This window comes from Felis catus, chromosome F2 (genome assembly GCF_018350175.1).
Source record: "Felis catus isolate Fca126 chromosome F2, F.catus_Fca126_mat1.0, whole genome shotgun sequence".
Classification (NCBI taxonomy): domain Eukaryota; kingdom Metazoa; phylum Chordata; class Mammalia; order Carnivora; family Felidae; genus Felis; species Felis catus.
This window is the reverse complement of record NC_058385.1, coordinates 32,923,889-32,947,269: the sequence shown is the minus strand read 5'-3', so window position 1 is coordinate 32,947,269 and position 23,381 is coordinate 32,923,889. Positions and strand designations below refer to the sequence as shown.

Below are 23,381 nucleotides of genomic sequence, written 5' to 3'. Positions count from 1 at the left end.
GTAAAAAGTCAGGGAAAAACATGAGGATGTACTAGTCATTAATTTACCAGTGAACAAGATGCGTTACTATGTATCCACTAGAATGAACTTAGAATGATCATTGATATTACTTTATTGTGATACCACTATATGGATTATGTTCTCAAAACTGCTTTAAAACAGTCAGTAAGAATAATCTAATATGGAAGTCAGAAGTGAATTTCTATAATACGAAGGAAAAAAATTCTACAACAGGTTATTTTATAACATTACATCTTATTTACATATACAGATGAATCCCTTTTTAGAAAATGATATATGAAATATAACAAAAATTAAGATAGGCGGGTGTCCAAATATTCACTCAGAAACATTGAAAACTCTGATACTATGGGGGCAAAAAAGTAGTATAGAAACCACACTCGAAGCAGAACTTAGTCCTGTGAATGTCTCCCGCATTAGACAGCTAAAGTGTTCAAAAACTATTTGGAAGCATGCTGGGGAGAAACTAAGAGATGTCTGGAAAGGAAAAGAAATGGAATGAGACAGAGTTCAAGAGAGGTGCCATCCTCTGTGAATAAGCAAAGTCCATTAGAACCGAAGAACTGCTAGCAAAGAATGGGTCATGGAGGTCAGCACATTATAGTTTACTTCAAAGGGAAGCGTCAGGATGAAGCTGAAAAGGGTTATGAATATCATCCATACCACTGGGGGCTGGAAAATCAAAAGGGTCAACTAAGCCTGCCCCTCATTTCAATCACAAAACAAGGACCACATCACTTATTTATAAGTTGAATTCACAGAGCACCTTAAGCTAGTGAACCAAAATATGAAGGCACTTTTTAGGAGCTCTAACACCCAACACTGTCGAGGGGAAAAAATATGGCAATTGACTCATCTCTTCCAGGGTAGATGCTGCTGCTTCAGATGAGGGGCAGTCTGTTTTGGAAGGACCATCTCCCCTGGCCATGAAAGTGCAATTTAGCTGGTTCATTAATTAAGCTGATCTATAAATTGGGTTAAGAAAATTTCTAAAGCACAACTAAACTATGCAACAATGGAAGAACACTATAATGAAAATGCAGGCCAAGTAAAGCCACCATAGTCACCACTACTCCAGTTACAACGTAATTCAAGAATATTTTACAGGAAAGTGAAACAAATGATTATCACTATTTCTATTGCTTCCCCCGACCAAGGATTGCAAAGCCTCCAGTGTTGGCCAGGCCTAATCTCATGTTGGGAAAACAGAGCTGCATTTGTTCATTGTATTTGTGACATACTTTTAGTATGTCACATACTCAGTATGTGTTTAGAAACATACTCAGAAACATACTCAGTATGCATGGTGCCCTTTGCCTTCAATTCCTATAAGAGCGTAACCCTTGATGAGTTGCTTCAAAGGGCAATAATTCCTTTCTCATCAAGAAGCAGGGAAAATTTTACCAATTCTTTCTGCCATTCTGATGGGAAGATGTGCAATATCAGAACTTAAAGTTTGACAAGGGATATATAACAACAACAAATTTAACAACAACAACAAAAGCTAAAGAAGGGTATGGACACTTCACATGTCAGTATAATTTTGAATTTACAAAATTTAGTGGAGCTGAGGAGTTTCTTAATTTTCATTGGCTACACTTGCTTTTTCAGAAATAAAAGGAAAGAAGACTGGATATTGTCCGAAGGCACAAAAACATAATAAGAGAAGGATGGGAGGTGGGGGCAGATTTTCTAGGATTCAAGATGGGATGCAGGGGTTCTTCTAAATGCAGACAGAAGTAGGTGAAAGGTAACTCATTGGCTTTCTCATCAGAATTCTGTTTATAGCTAATCTAAGAAATTTTGCCTTTACAAGGTATTAGATTAGCAAATATTGTCGAGACCATGGAAATAGTCCACTAAGAATTACAGACTGACAGCAAAGATCGCAAATGCAAGAGAATTAAATAGAATCTAAATTTCAAAGGTCAGTCAAAAGCTTAAAACTTTTTCCTCTCACTTGTTTCGTTCCTTCAATTGTTAGAATTATTTACCCTCTCTTTTTCTTTAATCGTTCTTCAGTTTCCCTAATATGCATAGAATACTGTTTTCCCTCTAATATTTATTGGTCAAATAGATAATTATTTATAATGAAGCCAAACACATAATTTTTCCTTCTTCCATGTCTACCTTAAAATAAGAACCCTAAAAGACCTACTCTCGAGCAGTTAATAAAATAAATGTAACCAGATTTTAATAAAAACAACCCATTAATGAAATTTGAGGATTTAGTTTGCTTTATTTAATAAACATATCTACTTTTCATGTGGTCATTTCTTGTTTTGCATTTTGTTTGCTTTAATAGTATCTGAGATATGTAATTTTATTACCCAGTAAAAGATAAAAACTGGTAAAGAATCTTAATATTTATACACTTGATAAAAATAAGCATAGCTTGTTTCTAAGAAGGATATAGATATTGGCTATTAAAAATTAGCTGTGTGGGGTACCTGGGTGGCTCAGTGGGTTGAGCATCTGACTTTGGCTCAGGTCATGATCTCACAGTTCATGGGTTCGAGCCCCACACCCGGCTCTGAGCTGACAGCTTGGAGCCTGCTTCAGATTCTCTGTCTCACTCTCTCTCTGCCCCTCTCCCACTCATGCTCTCTGCCCCTCAAAAATAAAGAAATGTAAATAAATAAATAAATAAATAAATAAATAAATATTAGTTGTGTTTTGGACAAAGGCAATTTAAAGGCATAGTGACATATAAAATGAATGTAATTTTGAATGTTTGTTTTAATTAAAACCTTGTTAGTATTAATCTTTAATAATAATAAAGCAGAATTTTTGAAAAAATACATGAAAAAAACATAACTCCCAACATCATACTCTAAAAGTACTATCATTTTCTAAATATTTTCCACAGGTATCCTTATTTTTCACATAGTTGAGAACCTAATCTATGCATGGTCATGTATTCTGGCTAATTCTCTTTGGTTTATATTAAAAACATTTCTCAAGCCTGGTATGTAGTCTTCCTAATGTTTATTTTAATTGCTGTGGTGCATTTTCTCAAGTAGACATACCATCTTCTAATAATTACCTGAGAAACTTTGACTTATGTTTATTTTTCACTAATGTGATTTTAAAATTTAAAAAAATGTAATATTTACATAATATTTTGTCACTGAACACTAAATTTTAATTTTAGATAAGTTATTTAGATAGTTTTCAAGAATTGGTAATTACCTGTTTTTTTTTTTCTAAATTTCCTTCATGAGAAGAGTTGTTTCATTTTAATTACTTGTGAATCAAAAGTTAATGTGGCTAATGCTAACAAAAATATGTGGTCTGGACTAAGGGCTCAAAAACTAGGCTGCCTAGAGTCAAAACCTGAGAACAAGTTCAGAGCCATGACCTCACTGGGGCTTTTTAGCATATGTGAAAATCAGTAACCAGAGCATCAGAGATCTTCCTCTGTGTCTTGATTCAACCTTAAACCCTCCTCTTTAGCATGCTTAAGTTCTGATAGTTGTATAGGCTACAAAATCAGATTAAGGTGCCTCTTTATTTTTCAGAAGGGATATATTTGAAATCCATGTGAATGATTCTTATAGCTTATAGTTATATCTATTTTCTATACTGCTTGAACTACTCAAAATTCATAAAATCTGTTTATAATTTCCACCCGACTTCAAGTAAGCCTTTGGTTACAACTGAATCCACAGAGAATTTTCAAAGGCACGCTCCACTGGAGACCAGTAAATGAATAACTTCTGTTGTTTTTCTGTTATTGAAATTTTCTAAGATTGTCAGTGAAGTTGTCTCCCTGGATCTTGGACATGATTTTAAAGGCAAGGTGGTTGATGGGGAACCTGGTGGCTCAGTCAGTTAAGCATCTGACTTCAGCTCAGGTCATGATCTCACAGTTGGTGAGTTTGAGCCCCGAATCCATAGGGCTCTACTCTGACAGCTCAGAGCCTGGGGCCAGTTTCAGATTCTGTACCTTCCTCTCTGTCCCTCCCCTGCTCATGCTCTGTCTCTCTCTCTTGAAAATAAATAAACATTAAAAAAAAAATTTTAAAGGCAAGGTGGTTGAGATCCTGAGTGGTCTTTTTTGCAATTTTTTTTGCCTTATATTAATATAATCTTTATCTTTTGCACAACTCTGCTACCTGCTATATTTTGTATACAGCTTTGGGTAATGAAAAAGTTAATATATTCAAACAGCAGTTGTGAGGTTATGAGTGAGTAAAATGATGCTTTTATTTAATGCTTAGAATTCTGTAATGTGGCTATTGCTAGGTCATTTTGCCCATGAAGAAAACTTGAAAAAAAAGTGATGAAGTGACTTGGCTAAGTTTAAACAGTCAGCACATGCACAACTAGGCCTGAAATTCATGCCTTCTTACTCCGAATCATACCCTTTGTCAAGTGTACCATGCTGTTATCTCCAAATGTTTTAAGTGGTATAATATTCTATTGGATGGTAATTTAAACTTGCCTGATGAAACATACATTGCCTCTTGCTAATATGTTTTCCCAATATTTGAGAATATATACTGTGCTCTATAATCAATAACCTCAACAACTGCAACTTGAGGTGGAGTTTTTTCATTAACGACAACTGTAATAGCTTCTCTTCTGTTAAGATACACAAGGTCAAAATTGTGCCAGAGTTGAACGATGCCTATTTCACATCATTTAATATGTGTACATGTTTTTTATATGGTAAAGCACTTCAGGCATTTCTTTTCCTCTATTAACAGAAACTTACTCATCCTGGAGGTTATAAATGGCTCAGTGTTGTTCCTGATACCACTGAAAAAGGATTGGATTAACACTGCCAGTATCTCAGAAATGGAAAACATTCCTTGGGGGGATTCAATATAGTTTTAAATGTATGCATCTCTTTTTACTTAACTTGGAAGGGCATAAATATTTATCTTTAGTTTTAATACCATGTAATGTCCTTCATTTAGAGTCAGACTTGACCTTTTAGAAGAAAATGCCATCTATTGTTGTAAATTATTGAGCAATGCTTTGTGTAATATAAAAAAAGTTTAGGGGTGCCTGGGTGGCTCAGTCGGTTGAGTGTCTGACTTCAGCTCAGGTCATGATCTCACGGTCCCTGAGTTCGAGCCTTGCGTTGGGCTCTGTGCTAGCTGACAGCTCGGAGACTGTAGCCTGCTTCGGATTCTGTGTCTCCCTCTCTCTGCCCCTACCTCACTCATGCTCTGTCTCTCTCTCTGTCAAAAATAAATAAACATTAAAAAAATTTTTTTTAAGTTTTTTTAAGTTTTTAAGTTTTTTTTTAAGTTTAGAATAATCATTCAAGTCTATTATTTAGTGATAATCTTCATGATCCTCGTAGCCATGAACAGACACTCATTTAGTCTTTAGAAAAGTTACTGCTGGGCCAATGTATCAGAACAATGACAATACAATGGCGCTTTACGTAAAGCAGTTTTCTAAGCTGAAACTATCTAAGGGTTGAAAATCCCCAGTCACATTAAAATCCCCAAACCTGGGGCGCCTGGGTGGCGCAGTCGGTTAAGCGTCCGACTTCAGCCAGGTCACGATCTCGCGGTCCGTGAGTTCGAGCCCCGCATCAGGCTCTGGGCTGATGGCTCGGAGCCTGGAGCCTGTTTCCGATTCTGTGTCTCCCTCTCTCTCTGCCCCTCCCCCGTTCATGCTCTGTCTCTCTCTGTCCCAAAAAAATAAATAAAAACGTTGAAAAAAAAAATTTAAAATCCCCAAACCTGGCAGAAATCGGATAACAATAGGATGTGGATGTATGTCAGAGACTAAGCTATTATCTCAGCTTCAGACCCACCTTTAACCACAGTTGGAGCTGGGACTCTGCCAACTACATTTCCGTGGGGACCAGCTGGCTCCTTGCTGGGCTTAGCCCACTCAGTCACTACTCAGATGACTCCCGTTTAAGTGACTTTGCAACACATGCAGGACAGTCCCTTCACCTTCCCTTAGGAAGGTCTAGGTTTCAAACCCCAAGTTCCCCCTTTGGGTTCAGATAAAGCAGCACCAGCTGAGCAGAGTTTCTGCTCTGTAACTCCCCTTTTCTACATTAAATTTTGATAACCCCCAACCTCATCCTCTGTTTTCCCAAACTTGGAGTTGGTAGCTGCTTCCTGTAGTGGCTAACTCCATTGCACCATAGTGTTTTCTTTTTGCTTTTTCAGTTCCTTAATACCTAGTTAGAAAGTTTTTACATACAATTATCCCTGTTACATGTAACTAAGTGATTTCTGTTTTCAGAACCAAAAACAAGGCCGCTTAGGGTTAAAGGAAATAGCTGAGGGTCCTCTCTCTGCAAGTAAGTGTGTTTAGCTCCAACCAGAATGCGCTGGGAGCAGGAAAAGGGAAAACCATAAAACAGAATAATCTGGAGTCATCACAATAGACTGTTTTGGACCAACTGACCCACCAGTTTATTTCTCACAGGGACGATGCTACGTGAATATCAGTCAGATAAATACATTCATCATTATTGTTAATGGTTACTGTTAACAATTATTAGTAGTTAACATTGATTACGCAGTAAAAATATACCAAGCATAATGCTGATCATTATACATATGTTGCTTCATTTAATCCTCAGAACAATCTTATGATGCAGAAATTAATTTCTTGCTCACATCGTGGATGAAACAACATATTTTGTAGTATTAAATAACTTGCCCAAGTTTGCACCACTAGTAAAAAGAGAAAAAAAAATTAACCACAAATTCAAGCAGAGTGTAATTTATGAGAGATTACTGTGGATAAAATTGTTAACACTTTGTAAGCTATTCATATTGTCCAGACTCTCCATTCTGTTTTCCTTTCATGAAAATCTATTTTCACAGGGAACTCCTGACTCTATCCACTAGTGGCAAATGCTTATATCTGTCTTAGCCAAGTGTGAGAAATGGAAAATAAACTAATAAGAGCACAGATTGCTTAGACAGTCAGTTAGCAACACAACAATACTGATCTTTTGCGCACTTATAAGCCAAACAGGTTTTATATAAGACAAACAAATTATTTTGGGAATTGTTCAGGGTTAGCTTTTTTGTGTAGTGGAGAGCCATCTGAAAGCTTCAAGCTCTGTAACTATTTGGCTGATTAAGGCTCTTGCTCTGTGGCAGGTAAGGATAGATTTATCTATCATCTCTATCTCTATCTATCTATCTATCTATCTATCTATCTATCTATTTATCTATCATCTAACTAATGATTTTTATTGAGCCATTTTAAGCAGAAATTCTTAAAAAATTTTTTTTGACATTTATTCATTTTTGAGAGACACAGAGAGACAAAACATGAGTGGGGGAGGGGCAGAGAGAGGGAGACACAGAATCTGAAGCAGGCTCCAGGATTTGAGATGTTAGCACAGAGCCCGATGTAGGGCTCGAACCCACGGACTGCGAGATCATGACCTGAACTGAAGTAGGATGCTTAACCGACTGAGCCACCCAGGTGCCCCTAAGCAGAAATTCTTTAAATGTAGAAGGATGCCACAAGAGTGAAAACATTCGAGAGATTACAATTCTAAAACAGTTCTATACTGACAGATTAAAACACAATGTACGTTAATTGAAAACTTTATTCATAGCAATTAGGACATTGTTCTACATCCTGAAAAAAAGCTGTATTAGAAGATGTCTATAGCATTGTCAAAAACTAAAATTTTCAAATGGTATGCAGACTATTGAAATGTTATCTTTCCTTAACAGTAAATGGGATTTTTTAATACTGCCAGACCTTCAGGTCATTTTTAGGACAAGTTATTATAAACTATTTAGTATTTAAAATAAAATACTATATTTTATAGAAATTATAAAGATCCTATGAGAAAATTATCATTTAAGATTCATATTTAGTCATAAAGGCATCACTAGTGAAATAACTTGCTTAACTGAGCAGTTGAACATAGTGGTTATGAAGGTATGATTGTGGGTCCTATTTCCTTTTAGGTAAGGCTGTCTCCTTTTATTTAACTCTGAATTGTTCTCCTTCTGTTTTGCATATTCACACAGTCAGTTATTCAATCTAAAGGAATAGTTTATGATTGTAGTTTTGTCATGAATTTATTCTATGATCTTGGGAAAACCAAAGTCTCTCTAAACAAAGGAGATGAATTAATACAAATTGGGTATCCACTATGTTTGAGCCTTAATGGTAGTGCCTGAGGATACAATAATAAGAAAAACTGGGCATCTTTCCTGCCTTCATGGAGGAAGAGAGGCAGACATAAATCAAATACTGTCACCACAAAGAAACGCAACAGTAAAAACCAGAAGTGCTGTGCAGGAACAATACTGGGCGCTGAGAGAGGCCCACAGAGGAACCTAATTTAGTCTGAGAGTGGTGTTCATGCTGAGATCTGAGGGATGAAGTCAGGTTAACTGGGTGGCAGAGGGAGGTGTGAGGAGAAGGAGCAGCACAGAGGAAGGTGTTGGGGTGGGAGGGTCCATGGTGTTCTTGTGGAACTGAAAAGAGCCGTGTGGCTAGAGCAAAAAGAACAAGGCGCTCCCAAGGGATGGTGAAATTTCTTCCCTATTTAAAATGTCCATTACAAACTCTTATTCTAAATGCAAAACTATTTTGCATTTTTATACCTTGGGATTTTTTGTTATTTTGTTTGACTAGAACTTACAATTAACAGCTTAAAAGATATTTACCTCGTTTGTGTGTGTGTGTGGTCTAACGACCTATGTACAGTCGGCCCTTGCTCTGTGTATCTCTGAATTTCCATGACCAATATTTAGTTAAATAACACCAGTCTCCACATAGCACAAATCAAATTTCAGTTACCACAATATACTAACTGTGAGTAATTTCATACAGTCTGAACTTTGCTGCTAGTTTTTCAGTCCACAAATCGCTGTAAATAACAGATGTGCATCACGATCAGTTACATCACTTCATTCAAAGTCCGTCTGGTTGTGGTGCATCTGTTATTCAGTTCACACACAGACAGTAACCGTGTAGTTGTATCGTCTCTCCTTGTTGCCCGTGACAAACCCATGTGGCACTTGACAAAAACGGACACTCCAAAGAGGAAATTGGTCAACAAAGATGAAAGTGCAGCCAAGAACAGAGGAAGGATAGCACTGGAAATGAAATAAAATTAGGTGTAATGGAGAAGTCGAGGAGGAATAGCTGAGTGAGGATTGCTGACACTCTTCTATTGGAGAGACTCTAGATATCGAGGCTGGGGACCTTATTAAAGCAAACACATTGACATAAATGAGGAAAATTGTTGTCAAGTGGTAAAAAGGGATGAGGATGCCCCAGAAGTGACACTCGCAAAAGAACTACACACTGAAGAACTCTCAGAGATGCTTCACAATACTGATATACTGCTGACGTTGGTCCAGCCTGAGAAAAGAATATGACAACTCACCAAGGCACAAGAGGTGTGCTAGTTCCGTGCTGTAAGTTGTATGAGAAAGCAAGCACGGTTCAAACTACTTTTGACAGGTCTTTTTTACAAAGAAGTAAAACACGTTAATTCTCATTTTTTACTGTTTTAAATTATAGTGCACTTAAAGCTATTTTACTGTGTTCCCTATTATTTATAACCAACAGTAGGAGAGTCTGTAATGTTTTTCCATTTTTAGACCTCATGGAAAATTCTGTTTTTTCCACTGATTATTAACATCACTTGGTATGGTTTCCTTTATGGTCCAACACTACTATGCAGAGCAAGAACTGTCTGATATTGAATTGAATCTAACCAATACAGCATTGCAATGTGTCAGATGAAAGCAGATGTATTTTGGAAGGTTGGAGTCATTTTCTGAGTTTACCAAACTCTCAGTCTTGAAGAATTCTAAGTCAACAAAAGAACTGGAAAACAGTATTGGTTAATTAAATTTTTTGGAATATTATTCAAATATTCAATAACTGAATTTTAGGCTTAAGAACCTCTGAAGTCCTAAAAGTCCAAGATGCACTAGGCTTCAGTAAGCACAATGAAAATAGGAAAATCTGCCTATATTATACTTCTTGGGACTTAGAAGAATTTTCTTTATTTCAAATATCAGTCAAGAATATCTAGGAATGAAATGTGCAAAACAGTTAAAAGATCATTTAAACCAAGAGGAAACAAGAATGAAAAATTTACATACCGATTGTAGAAATCTTCTCTGTAGTAATCATAGTCAAAGACATAACCACTAAGGAGGGAAACAAAAAATTAGTTGACACTTGCTCAACCACACTCATTCTGGCATAAAGTTATGAGGTTTGTTACTTTTTAAATACTTAGTTCTCAATGTAATTATGTTTCCAAAGGGTTTTACAAGACAATGTCCAATTGGATACAGTGCCATGTCAAATTATTGTATGTCTGGCAATGCAAAGACTAACAATGGTATGCATGGTTTGGAATGGAAGATGAGAGCAGGTAGCAAAACAAAATTTGTTAATATTTGTAATTAAATATGAATGAAGGCCTTTTTCCAGACCAGATACAACATAGTTATCATTTTCTTCCTAAGGTATGTACAAAGAGGCTAAACAATGAACAAAAGGTATGGAAAGGAAAGGCTTAATGACTCACTGACTATAAGAATGCTAAGTAGAAATGTCGTTTTTTTAGAAATTTAGCATTTTTCATCCTATTTTTATTTAAAAAATTTTTAATTTCTTATTTTTTTTTGAGAGAGGACAAGTATGCATAGGGAAAGGGCTGAGGGAGAGGGGGAGAGAGAATTGTAAGCAGGCTCCGTTCCCAGCCCTGAGCCTGATGGGGGCTCCACGGGACCTCCACAATGACAACGATGTGGGTTCCATGCAGGGTTCAAGGTGAGGCTAGACTTGGGGCTCAGTCTCATGACCATGAGATAATGGCCTGAGCTGAAATCAAGAGTAGAACGCTAAACTGACAAGCCACCCATATGCCCTTTTATTTTCACTCTAAAAACCTATGATTCAATCTACAGAGAAAAAAAATCCACCTTGGCTGAATCTTGCCAACAGTACCTTAATATTTTAGAATACTTAAGTAGCAATAAGTATATTTCAGTGAAAAGATTAAGTTTCTTAAAGGAATACATTATAAAACTGCTCTAATCTACTTATATAAGTGTTGGAATTTACAAAGCCCTTTATATGCATTATTTTCTTTAATTTTAGTACTCAGAACAACTCGGTTGGATACTGTAACTAGAAGAAGCTAAGGTGCAAAGGACCTAAGTGACTTGCTCAAATTCTTTTTGCTAGTGAGTGACGGAGCTGAGACTGGAGAAGGCTCCTGAATCCATGTCTGAAGCATTTTTCCATCTCACTGTACAACCCTCCCCCACCTGCAAGAAATTTAAACTCATGATGAACGAAGTATCTATACTATAAGGGAATGATGATTTTTAACGTTTATTTATTAATTTTTTATTGGCATGAAACATACATAACAAAATTTACCATTCTGACCATTTTAAGCATACGATTCAGTGACATTAAGTACATTCACAATGTTGTTTAAAGATCACACAATCCATTTCCAGGAATTTTTCATTATCCCCAAAAGAAATTCTGTACCCATTGAGCATTCTGTCGCTCCCCATCCCCCAGTCCCCTCAACCCCTGGTAATCTCATCCTATTTTCTGTCTCTGAATTTGCCTCTTTTAAGTACCTCATATAAGTGGAATCATACAATATCTGTCCTTCTTAGCCTGTTTTTTTCATTTAGCATATTATTTTCAAGGTTTATCCCTTTTGTACCACACATGAGAATTTCAATTATTTTTTTAAGTTTATTTATTTATGTTGAGAGAGACAGACAGACAGCACAAGCAGGAGTGGGGCAAAGAGAGAGGGAGATAGAGGATCTGAAGTGGGCTCGGTGCTGAGAGCAGAGAGTCCGATGCAAGACTCGAACTCATGAACCGCGAGATCATGACCTGAGCCAAAGTCAGACACTTGACTGAGCTGCCCAGGCACAAGAATTTCATTCCTTTTTATCACTGAATAATATAATACTGTGTGTACACACACACACACATCACTTTTTGTTTACTCATCTGTTGATAGACATTTGAGGGGTTTCCACCTCTTGGCTGTTGTGAATAGGGTAGTATGAACACTTTGTGCAAGCATTTGTTAGAGTCCCTACTTTCATCCCTTTGGGATATATATAACTAGACTGGAATTGTTGGATCATAAAGTAATTTTATGTTTAACTTTTTGAGGAGCCACCATGAGACAGGCAAGTAATTTTATATTCCCCAATTGATCCATTTAACAATCCTTTATTTTGTAACTATTTTTTTTTAATCAGGAAAATTGAAAGAACGTATTAAGAAGCACTTGTTATTCCTGGTTTTAGAAATAAAGGTGTTTATATCTTTTTACACTCACTGCATAGAGGGGAAAAGCTGGATATAGCATACCAGGCCTATTAGAGTTACTTCTGCCTCTGACACTGTCTAATGGAACATGGTGAGTTTGAACTCAAGTTCTGAAACACAAAGTGCAGATGTACTCTCAGTGAGTGTCTGGATGGAGGGCGATGGTCAGGCCAATGCTGCTGCATTGTTATGCAAAACAAGGAGGTCATGGAGACTATTGTCTAAAGAGAAAAATAGCCACTTTCGTCTGACAGTCACAGATTGTTAAGGTAGTAGTGCTTTATGCTTCAGTTTGTTTTGCTGATTTTGCTGGTGTAGACACAACTATGATGTTAAGAGATTTTAAAGACCACCTATTGGCTACCACCAATCCCTACTGTGTAAAGTTCACCTCAAAACCTTTCTGCTACAGCAGTACATATGCCTCTTTCACTGCAATTTACTCGCTTCTGTGGAAACAAGGCATATGATGACACGGGATCCAAACACGTGTCTGGAAGTCTCAAAGTTTAAAGTTATGCTACTTCGACTCACATTTGTCATGAGTAACCATCATATTTTCTTATGTTTATTTTTAAGAATATCTTGGTAGATCTGTAGTACTTACTCATCTTGTAACTGGAAGTTTGTATTCTTTGACTAATATCTTTCCATTTCCTCTACCCACCCCCAACCCCCCAGTCTCTGGTAACCACCATTCTACTCTGTTTCTATGAGTTAGGCTTTTTCAGATTCCACATGTAAGTAGTATTACACACTATCCTTCTATGCCTGATTTATATCACTTTGCATAATGCCCTCAAGGCCCATCCACATTGTCTTCAAATGGCAGGATTTCTTTCTTTCTTATTGTTGAACACACACACACACACACACACACACACACACACACACTACACCTTCTTTATTCATTTTTCTGTTGATGGACACAGAAGAACTAACTAGTAATTGGGCGCCTGGGTGGCTCAGTCATTAAGTATCCGACTTCAGTTCACGTTATGATTTCATGGTTCGTACGTTCAAGTCCCACATTAGGTGAGCTCAATCCCCACCTCAGATGAGCTTAAGTCCCACTTTGGGTAAAAAAAAAATCCGTGAGCCCTGCTTCAGGTGAGCCCTTCTTTTCAGTCTCTCTCCCTCTCTCTCTGCCCCTCAGTCACTTGCTCCCTATCTCTCTCTCTCTCTCTCTCTCTCTCTCTCTCTCAAAAAAAAAAAGGAGCTAGTAATTGTGTGATGTGGTGGAGAAGTTGGCTAATGCTTGGTGGTAATCATTTTGCAATATATTAAGTGTATCCAATCAACACATTGTGTATACCTTAAACTTGCACAACATTATATGTCAATTATATTTCAATAAAGCTGCAAAAAAGGAATATGCTGGTAGAATACAAATGTATGCATAAAAGCATTTTGTTTATATAACACAAATGTGTTTATATAACACAAATGAGGTTCCCAACAGCCAAAGCACAGAAAAAAAGATTATCATTTTAAGAGACTTATCTAGATTTTGTTTAGAAACACAGCATCTGGAGAAGAAAACATTCTACTTATTGAAGCCTTATTCTTTGTATTTTAACATACATAATGTTATTTAATCTTAACAACAATCTATAAGATGTAGAGTATTATTCCAGTTTTATAGGACGCTGAGGTCTAGAGAATATATATATATATATTTTTTTTAATATGAAATTTATTGTCAAATTGGTTTACATACAACACCCAGTGCTCATCCCAACAGGTGCCCTCCTCAGTATCCCTCACCCACTCTCCCCTCCCTCCCATCCCCCATCAACCCTCAGTTTGTTCTCCGTTTTTAAGAGTCTCTTATGGTTTGGCTCCCTCCCTCTCTAACCTTGTTTGTTTCCTTCCCTCCCTCATGGTCTTCTGTTAAGTTTCTCAGGATCCACATAGGAGTGAAAACATATGGCATCTGTCTTTCTCTGTATGACTTATTTCACTTAGCATCACACTCTCCAGTTCCATCCACGTTGCTACAAAAGGCCATATTTCATAGAGAATAGTAAATACCCTAGATAACACAGGTCAAGTATTCTAGTAAAGCATATTCATTCATGTGCTCATTTATCAAAATTTGATTAAGGACATGTGTGTCAGGAACTGTACTTGGCACTTAGGTTTAGAAGCAAACGGGTCACCTGCGTGGCTCAGTCAGTTAAGTGTCCGACTTCAGCTCAGGTCATGATGTCACGGTTCATGAGTTCAAGCCCTGCATCGGGCTCTGTGCTGACAGCTCAGATTTTAGAGCCTGTTTTAGATTCTGTGTCTCCCTCTCTCTCTGCTTCTCTCCCTCTCTCTCAAAAATAAAAAATAAACATTTAAAAAAAGAGAAGCAAGGTAGGAGCCTAACTTTGGTAAGCGCCAATTAGCAAACACAGATGACTTTATGATATTGATCCATCTCCCTTCTATTGCCACTAGCTCACCCTGCATCTCACAAACTCCCCTGCATCGTGTTTCAGCAGAACTGAGTTCAACCTCTGTCCTCTAGAGAGTCCTGAATGCAGTCTTTCTGTGCCTGTCTAATTTGTGTGTTGTATTTTTTTTCTTTGACAGTGGTGGAGACAGATAAAAAGCTTAGAAGAAAACCATTTTACATTGGAAATACTCGGAAGTAAATGAATGGGATAGAGAAAGACAGAAGGGGAGAACTATTTAAAGAGATGAATCAAGCCTGGCCTCTCTGAGGGGGTGACATACAACTGGAGGCTTGAAGGATGAGAAAGGTCCTATGAAGAGCCAGGAGAGAAAAGGGACAGAGGGAACAGAAGGCACAAAAGGTACAGGTCAGGAAAAACCCTGATGGACTCAATGAAGCCAGAGGGTCAGTCCAGGGCTACTGTTATTACTCAGACAAGAACAGACAGTGTCCTCAGCAACACTGCAGCAGAAAACAGGGAGAGGGGTCAACAGGTTCAGGACACGTTTTGGAGGCAGACTCAAGTGGATTTCTCACTGAGTCAGTGTCAGAAACTGGGCAGACTCTGTTATCCTTTCTCAACCTGGGAAAGATTGGGAGGAAGAGGTTCTAGAGGAAAATCTTGAGTTCAGTTTTGGACAAGATAGCATTTGGATGCTTCTGATTCAATCAAGAAACACTTTCATGGGTGATTGATGAGTCTTACTGAGGTGAACCCCAAAGAGAGGGCTTGCTGGGAAAGTGAGTCCAGGAGTTATGAGCATGCTGATGGCAATAAGGCCATTAAAAAGGTGAGATCTTCAGGAGTGAGCATAGAGAGAGAGGAAATGGAGGTCGGTCTTGGGGATCGTAGAATTGTAGAGGTCAGGGAAGAGGAGTAAAAGCAAAATAGTTTGGTCAGATGTTGACAGGAGACAGAGTTTGAAACTATGAAAGCTCTGAGTCTGGGCCCCGGCTTGCCACTGACTTTGTATGACATTTGTGCTAGTTTGCTAGGGTGGCCATAACAAAACACCACACACTAGGAGGCTTAAAGAACAAAAATGTATTTTCTCACAATTCTGGGGGCTAGGAATTCAAGGTCAAGGTGTTAACAGGTTTGATTTCTTCTGAGGCCCCTTTAAAAAAATTTTTTTACGTTTGTTTATTTTTGAAAGAGAGAGACAGAGAGACAGAGCATGAGTGGGGGGTGGGGGAGAGCAGGGAGAGACAGACTCTGAAGCAGGAGGGAGAGACAGACTCCAAAGCAGGCTCTAGGCTCTGAGCTATCAGCACAGAGCCCGACATGGGGCTCAAACTCACAGACCAGGAGATCATGACCTGAGCTGAAGTTGGACACTTAACTGACTGAGACACCCAGGCACCCCAAGACCACTTTTTTTTTTAAGTTTATGTATTTTGAGAGAGAGAGAGAGAGAGAGAGAGAGAGTGAGTGTGAACTGGGGAGGGTCAGAGAGAAAAGGAGAGAGATGGGGGTAGGAGGGGCAGAAAGAAAGGGAGGAGAGAATGCTAAGAATGCTCCCCACACTGCCAGTGCAGGGCCCAATTCATGAATCTTGACATCATGACCTGAGCTGAGATCAAGAATCGGAAGCTTAATCTGAGCCACCGAAGCTCCTCATGAGGCCACTTTCTTTACTTGGCAGATGGCTACCTTCTTGTCTCTGCATGTGGTCGTCCCTCTGTCTGTGTTGTCTGAGTCCTAATTTCTTCTTCTTATAAGAATACCTGTCATATTGGATTAAGGTCCACCAATATGACCTCATTTTAACTTTATCACTTCTTTAAAGACTACCTCCCAATATAGTCACATTTTGAGGAACTGTGGATTAGGGTTTCAACAGGTGAATTTTGGAGGAATGAATTAGCTCATAGCAACACTGAACAATCTATTTAATCTTTGCAAACTGCAACTGCAAAATGGAGTAGCACAGTTTCTAGTGACAATTTTTAATCATTTTTCATAGAGCTGATATTTAAACCCAGGTTTATCTGAATCGGAAGTTGGTGATTTTTCTTATTGTGTCATGTTGCATTAGATATTTGTTAACTTAATAAACTTAATAATGGTAATGCTTTAGCATATATAATTATTTATCTTCAGATGTTCAAGAGAGCATTTTAAAGATTTATGAACATGATGATGAGAACACTTAAAGATATACAAATTCATCTTAATTTTTATATATGTCTCCTCTCTCTTTTTAAACTCCCCAAGTGCCAACTATGACATATGGACCAATTAATAAATATGCTATTAATGGGGATGACAATGATGATTCCACTCATGTGTCTCATACCATTAGGAAATACTTCAATAATTTAACAGCCTTCTGGAAGTTTAAAAATGCATGAGAAAAAAGAAATCATTTTTATTTTTCTTAGCTGCTGCTTAAATTATCTTGTCCAATCTGCTTATTTTTTGTTCATTCCTGACTGCTAAGACATATTTGCAAGAACAAGTGGTAGCTGAGCATCCTGACTGTTTGATCTCCAAGTCCCACCATCTGCCATCAGGAACTCAATTTTACCTGTCAAAGTTCAAAATGAAATGAAATGCACAAACAGACCTGTCTTGGTAATCATGACAAGCCTGTTTTTGTCTTAATGGTTTGGGCTTTTAGCAGAAATGTCATGGCTGTAGTCGGTTCAGGTCGTAGGCTGCAAAATCAAGCTGGCTTTCCAAGGAAGAAAAAGAGATGCAAAGAGGTGAAAAGAGATAACCACAGGGCAAGTCTGATTTGTGACAATTATGCTTCCCCAGTTTTCCTGCCACTAGCTCCTTATATTTTCTTTCCCCTTCCCCAGCTTTGTCTCTCTTAAAAATCCCTTCCTTTTCTTTCTGTGTGAAACTCTATTTGAAATTAGTTGTCCAAAAATGGCATTTCCAGAAGTCATGTTCAGGTTTTTAAGGTGTTTTATGTATTCTAGGATTTTATTGCCGGGAAAGACTTGTCTTTCAAGTTAAAAAAAGATAGTCTTTCCTTTCCTCATAAATGGTTATGTTCATGAGATAATTTTCTTTTCTCTTCCTTTTCCCTTTTTTTTCTGTTTGTTTGTTTGTTTGTTTGTTTTTGTTTTTAAAGGTAGAAATTTTGCAACTTGCATTGTAGTAGCTTTGTATGACAATCTGGTTCTTAGTCCACTGAAAACAAAATGGTCATAAATTACATGTTTTAGGCAGTTTCTAAGAAGGAACTAAGTCAAGGAAATGTCAAGGCTTCTGTTGTTTAAAGGCGTGGTCACTGGCAAGGGGCAGGTACTTGACTTTTACAAAAGTGAAACAACAGTTTTGAATATTTCACACAAATAAATAGTGCATATTTAAAAAATTTTAAATCTGGTACACTTCTATGACTTTTATCCTACTTTTCAATGTGTACCTTTGTTCTACCTGCTCAGATTCCCTCAAAACTTAATGAGAAACTGGAATTAGTAATTGTTTAGAGTTGCACACTCACAATCTTTATTTTATTACTGAAGATTAAATGACACCAAATAGCTTCCCTGAAATTTAATTTAAACTTTTTCATTTATAGAAGAAGAAATCACAACTCATTAGGATTTGCAATATATGAGATCAATTTTATCTAATCCCTTTAAATTCATAAAACCAGCTTCCTCTGACTAGACTAATACACAAAAGTATTTCTTTTTATTTTCCATTGCAGAACTTCATTAAAATATAATCTGAAGAAAATGAATAAACTTCCTAGCACAAGGAGGGAGCTTTTTAATGGTTTCATTACAGACATCCTGCCAATAGTAACTACTACTGGAACCTTCTCAATTGCTGTATCTGGCTTCCCAAATTAAATGGAATAATCAATTGCTGAGTATTTTAAGTCAGGCACGATATTGGGAGTTGTGAATAAGAATATCTGCAGAACATGGCTTCTAACTTCAAGGAATGTCAATCTAAGTGTAAGGGATTAGACAAATCTACATATGAATATAATTTAAGCAGAATTTGAAAAAAAATGCCAAAATAGAGATTAAAACTTCTATGAAGCTTATAGACAGAAGAAATAGGATGTAGTTGGTGGGACACAGATATCAAGCAAGGCTTTAGAAAAAGATGGCATTTGAATTGGTCTTTGTAAAGGTTAGGAATTTGACAAGTGAATGTTCAAAAGGAGGCCATTCCAGAAGGTCAAGAATTGGTGGTAGGAAAACGTGGAATAAGTTTGTAAAACAGTGTGTTTTTTATTACTCTATGTCATCAGCACAACTTTTCTTCAGAGTACCTGTGGAAATCATCAATGCAGAGGTCATGATGTAGGCTAACTGACTGAATTTCCAGAGCATACTTCTCCATGGTTAAGATTGTTGGTATAAGTATCCTCAGAGGTACCTATAGGATCCTATTTCTAACTTGTCATCAAATCTGGTGTAGGTTTCCAAATGCCAGAGAATATACAGTTGAACAGATTTATAAACTGTGTCAAGATAATATGTATGTGGCCAAAAATCTGTCTATTTTCTTTTAGGGAATACACAAAAATTTAATTTTACTTTGGAGTGTGTGTGTGTGTGTGTGTGTGTGTGTGTGTGTAATGGATAGACACACACACATACATTAAAAATTCAAAAACAGAGGCGCCTGGGTGGCACAGTCGGTTGAGTGTCCGACTTCAGCCAGGTCACGATCTCGCGGTCCGTTAGTTCGAGCCCCGCGTCAGGCTCTGGGCTGATGGCTCAGAGCCTGGAGACTGTTTCCGATTCTGTGTCTCCCTCTCTCTCTGCCCCTCCCCCGTTCATGCTCTGTCTCTCTCTGTCCCAAAAATAAATAAACGTTGAAAAAAAATTAAAAAAAAAATTCAAAAACAGTTAAAGAAGCTACTTAGTCTAAGTTTCAGTGACAAAATACTTGATTTACTACCAAGGACTCTGGAATTGAGGGAGGAGGTGAGTGGGAACCTAAAGAATTGTGACACATTCATTGAGTTCCTTAATTGGGGATCAGACCTGGGAGCTTAGCAAGTAACTAAGATGCAGTAACTAAGAAATTGAAAAGATGAAAACAATCCAGCCAGCTCAGGTATGAGTTCTGGTCTTTTAGACGATGGAGTCAAGCTCCCTGTTTCACACACTTAATGGATAATTACTTTAACTAAAGCAGGTGAAGAGAGTGCATTCTGGGAACAAGAGAGGAAAAGGAGGGGGAAAAAGAATTATTTTTCTGTGTTTTGGCTGAGTTAACACAGGGATTGTGATTTTGGAAGTATCTTCCTGAATGGGGCGTGCTTGCTGCCTTTCTCTATGCCTGGTTCTGCTTACACATGAAATTCCAAAATTGTGTTTAGTTTTTGCTTTTGTCTTCTGGTCTAGAATAAATGAAAAGAAAATGATTCTTTTTAATTAATAATTACTTGATAAAGCTATAATGAAATGAAAATTTACTTTTTTGCAAACAGCATGACATACCTGGTAAGAGAGCTATAACCGTGAAGGCAAGAGAATGAAGAATCTACTATTGACAAGGTCTGGCCTACAGATAAATAGTCTTGCCTGGACCACTCAAATGATCTCCAAACCGGTATTTCTGGTCCCAAGGATATCTACATCTCTGCCCATGATATACACTGCTAGTGACTTGAAAGCAACCTTTTTACAAAATATCAAAAATAAAGCAACAACAAAAACTCTTCAATTATTCCCCGTGGCCTACAAGGTAATGTTCAGACTCTTTAGTATTCAGTGTTCTCCGAAACACGGATCCTTCTTCAATATTCTTTAATAATTCATTCAACTACTCTTTCAACCATTCAGCATTTCTCAACACGTACTCTTGTGGCAGAGAAACATTCCTTGTGGCCATAGGGAGACATTCTCGTGTCTCTACACAGTCTTCTGTATTATCCCAACTGGTTGCTCAACAGTTTCCAATTACAGGTTTTTGCTCAAACTCTCCATCTGTCAACATGTTATATCTTCTTTCAGTTGAATATTATCCATTCTTAAAGGCCAAACTCAAGCCCCACATCTTCCCCAAGTATAAAGTCTGTGGGGTTACACTGAATTCCATGTATTGTGCTATTCCTTGATTATAGTCTTTTTGAATTGACACTTAATTCTTGCTTGTCAGCTCTCTGCTTTTCCTGTCACTTAGCTAATCTATAGAGATTTATTTCTGTTAGCCTTTCCCTTCACAAACCAATCTCTTTATTCCACTCATCATTCTTGTCTTCCTTCTTTGAACTTAATCTAATTTGTCTTAATTTCTTGACATGGAAGTTTCCAGAGTAAGATATTCCAGGTGGATTCATGTCAAAATCCTGTAGAGTATTATCTATCTCTTTGTTTTAACTGAATTCAGCCATAAATGTTCAGATTTCATTCTTACAGCTCCTTATGCATACTTCTATCTGACCATATCATATAAGAAGTGACCATCTATGAGTTTATTGCACTAGATTGTGAGCTCTGAAAAGGCAGAATGTTTGCACTCATCCATTTGAAATATTTTGAATTGAATGTTATGTGTCTGTGACAATTTCTGCTATAATATGTATTGTTATTACTTTTGGTAGGAAAAATGTCTATATTAAAATTTTCAAACACCTGAATATTAATATTAGTATGTTTAGACCATTACAATTGCTGTGTTGGGGCACCTGGGTGGCTCAGTCGGTTGAGCATCTGACTTCGGCTCAGGTCATGATCTCACAGTCTGAGTTCGAGCCCCACGTTGGGCCCTGTGCTGACAGTGCCCGGCCTGCTTCAGATACTCTGTCTCCCTCTCTCTGCCTCACCCCCACTCGTGTGCATGCTTTCTCTCTCTCACTCTCTCAAAAATAAATAAACATTAAAAAATAAAACAATTGCTGTGTTGGGTTAGACTTTTCTACCAAAATTTTTTTTTTTATGTTTAATTACTTTTTGAGAGAGAGAACAAGCTGGGGAGGGGCAGACAGAGAGGGAGAGAGAGAGAGAATCCCAATCAGGCTCAGCAATCTCAGCACAGAGCCCAATGGGGCTTGAACCCATGAATGGTGAGATCACAACATGAGCTAAAATCGAGAGTTGGTCGCTTAACCAACTGAACCACCCAGGCATCCTGAGACTTTTCTGCCAATAAATTGTTATCTATTCTAGATCCACCTTTTTTTTTTGTTTTGTTTTGCTCTTGCTTTGTGATAATGGAGCTAGATTCTATAAACATCGCCCATTTGTCCGTTGGCACTATGTTAGGGTTTGTCAGAGGGCACTGGAGTAAAACCACAAGGCAAAGAAGAGGAAGCAGCTTCTTTTCCAGGTTTCCATAGGCTTTTCTCCTTGCTCATCTGTCACTGCTGTCGGCAGCATGTGGGAGAGCCAGTGATGCTCACTGGCACCCCAGCAGGAGGGTGCCTACCCATTATCCCAGGCCACCAACAAGCCAACTGATTTCTCTGTCATACAGTAGGCTGCAGTCACACCATCTCTTATGGGGGGTGAATCTCAGCCTCAGAGAGAGAGGCTCTTCAAATTTTTTCCTTCTTTGGATACTCTCCCTCAGATTGTAATATAATCTGTACAAGAAGACTAGTGGGCATTAACTAAAGAGTAGTGTATTTGAAAAACTAGATAATAATTCCACTGGACTCTTACTTTTTAGACATCTCTGGGAATAGTTTAGCATATTTCAATAAAGTTTCATAAGGATATTAACCAACTGGAATGCATACAAATGAAAGAAATTAGGATGGCAATAAGTCTCAAAAAATGACTCTGTATGAAAACGGTTGAATTAAATAAGGATGTTTGGTCTAGAGAAGAAAACCTTTGGGAAAGAAAGCAGCTAACTATTTAATTATTTGAAAGGTTGTCTAGTGACAGAGGCGTTGAATTTATTCATTGTGGGTCCAGAAGGCAAAATAAGTCTTAAAGGGTAGTAATTATAAGGAACAATGTTACTGCTAAATATAACAAAGAAATAGAATAATGAGTTCCGAATATCTTGAGTGTCTAGTAGTTTGGGCAAGAAAATAGAATCATAAAAAGAAAAATACCATGACAAAACACGGTATGATCTAGTATAACAGTGTAACAGATACATGTGTTTCAAGAAGAGCCTGAAAATCATTTGTTAGGGATTTTGTAGAGAAGAGAATCGAGAAGAGAATCGATGCATTACATAGTTCTGGGATATCTTCCAAGTTGAAATTTCATGATTTTATTAAATCAAATTACTTTGTTAAAATGTAACATTTAACTATTCACCTACAAGTCTTTGGAAACATGGTGACAGAAACAAGATTTTCTGCTTAGCACCAGTTCCAGTCTCTTTGACTTTTCTCAGTCAAACTTATGCAGAATTAAAGAAATCAAAATTGAACTTTCATATTATCTAGAAATAAATAAAAAGAACGTTTCTTCCAAAACCTATGGGACACACTAAAAACTAGACTCAGAAAAATATATACCTTAAACGTGTTCATTATTACAGACTAAACATGAAAAAGAAGAGAATTCAGTCTTAATCTTACTGGAGAAACAGCAACACGATAAGCCAAAGTAAACTAGGGAGAGGAAACTAATATCGGACTCAAGTCTGAAAATCTATCAGCACAATCTGGCACAAAAACAAATGAAAGGAGGAAAATATGATTTTCATCAGTAGATGCTAAAG

The 23,381-nt window shown here is 37.5% G+C and overlaps 1 protein-coding gene across 9 annotated transcripts in view; it reads right to left on the bottom strand.

The window, feature by feature from the left end:
* Positions 1-23,381, bottom strand: part of RALYL (RALY RNA binding protein like) — a 718,293-nt gene that overhangs the window by 87,241 nt on the left and 607,671 nt on the right. For all 9 annotated transcript variants that reach the window (XM_019822842.3, XM_011291329.4, XM_019822839.3 and 6 more), the window contains one exon: positions 10,104-10,151. In XM_019822842.3, the coding sequence (XP_019678401.1) occupies positions 10,104-10,151 (48 nt within the window). The remainder of the gene's footprint in view (positions 1-10,103; positions 10,152-23,381) is intronic.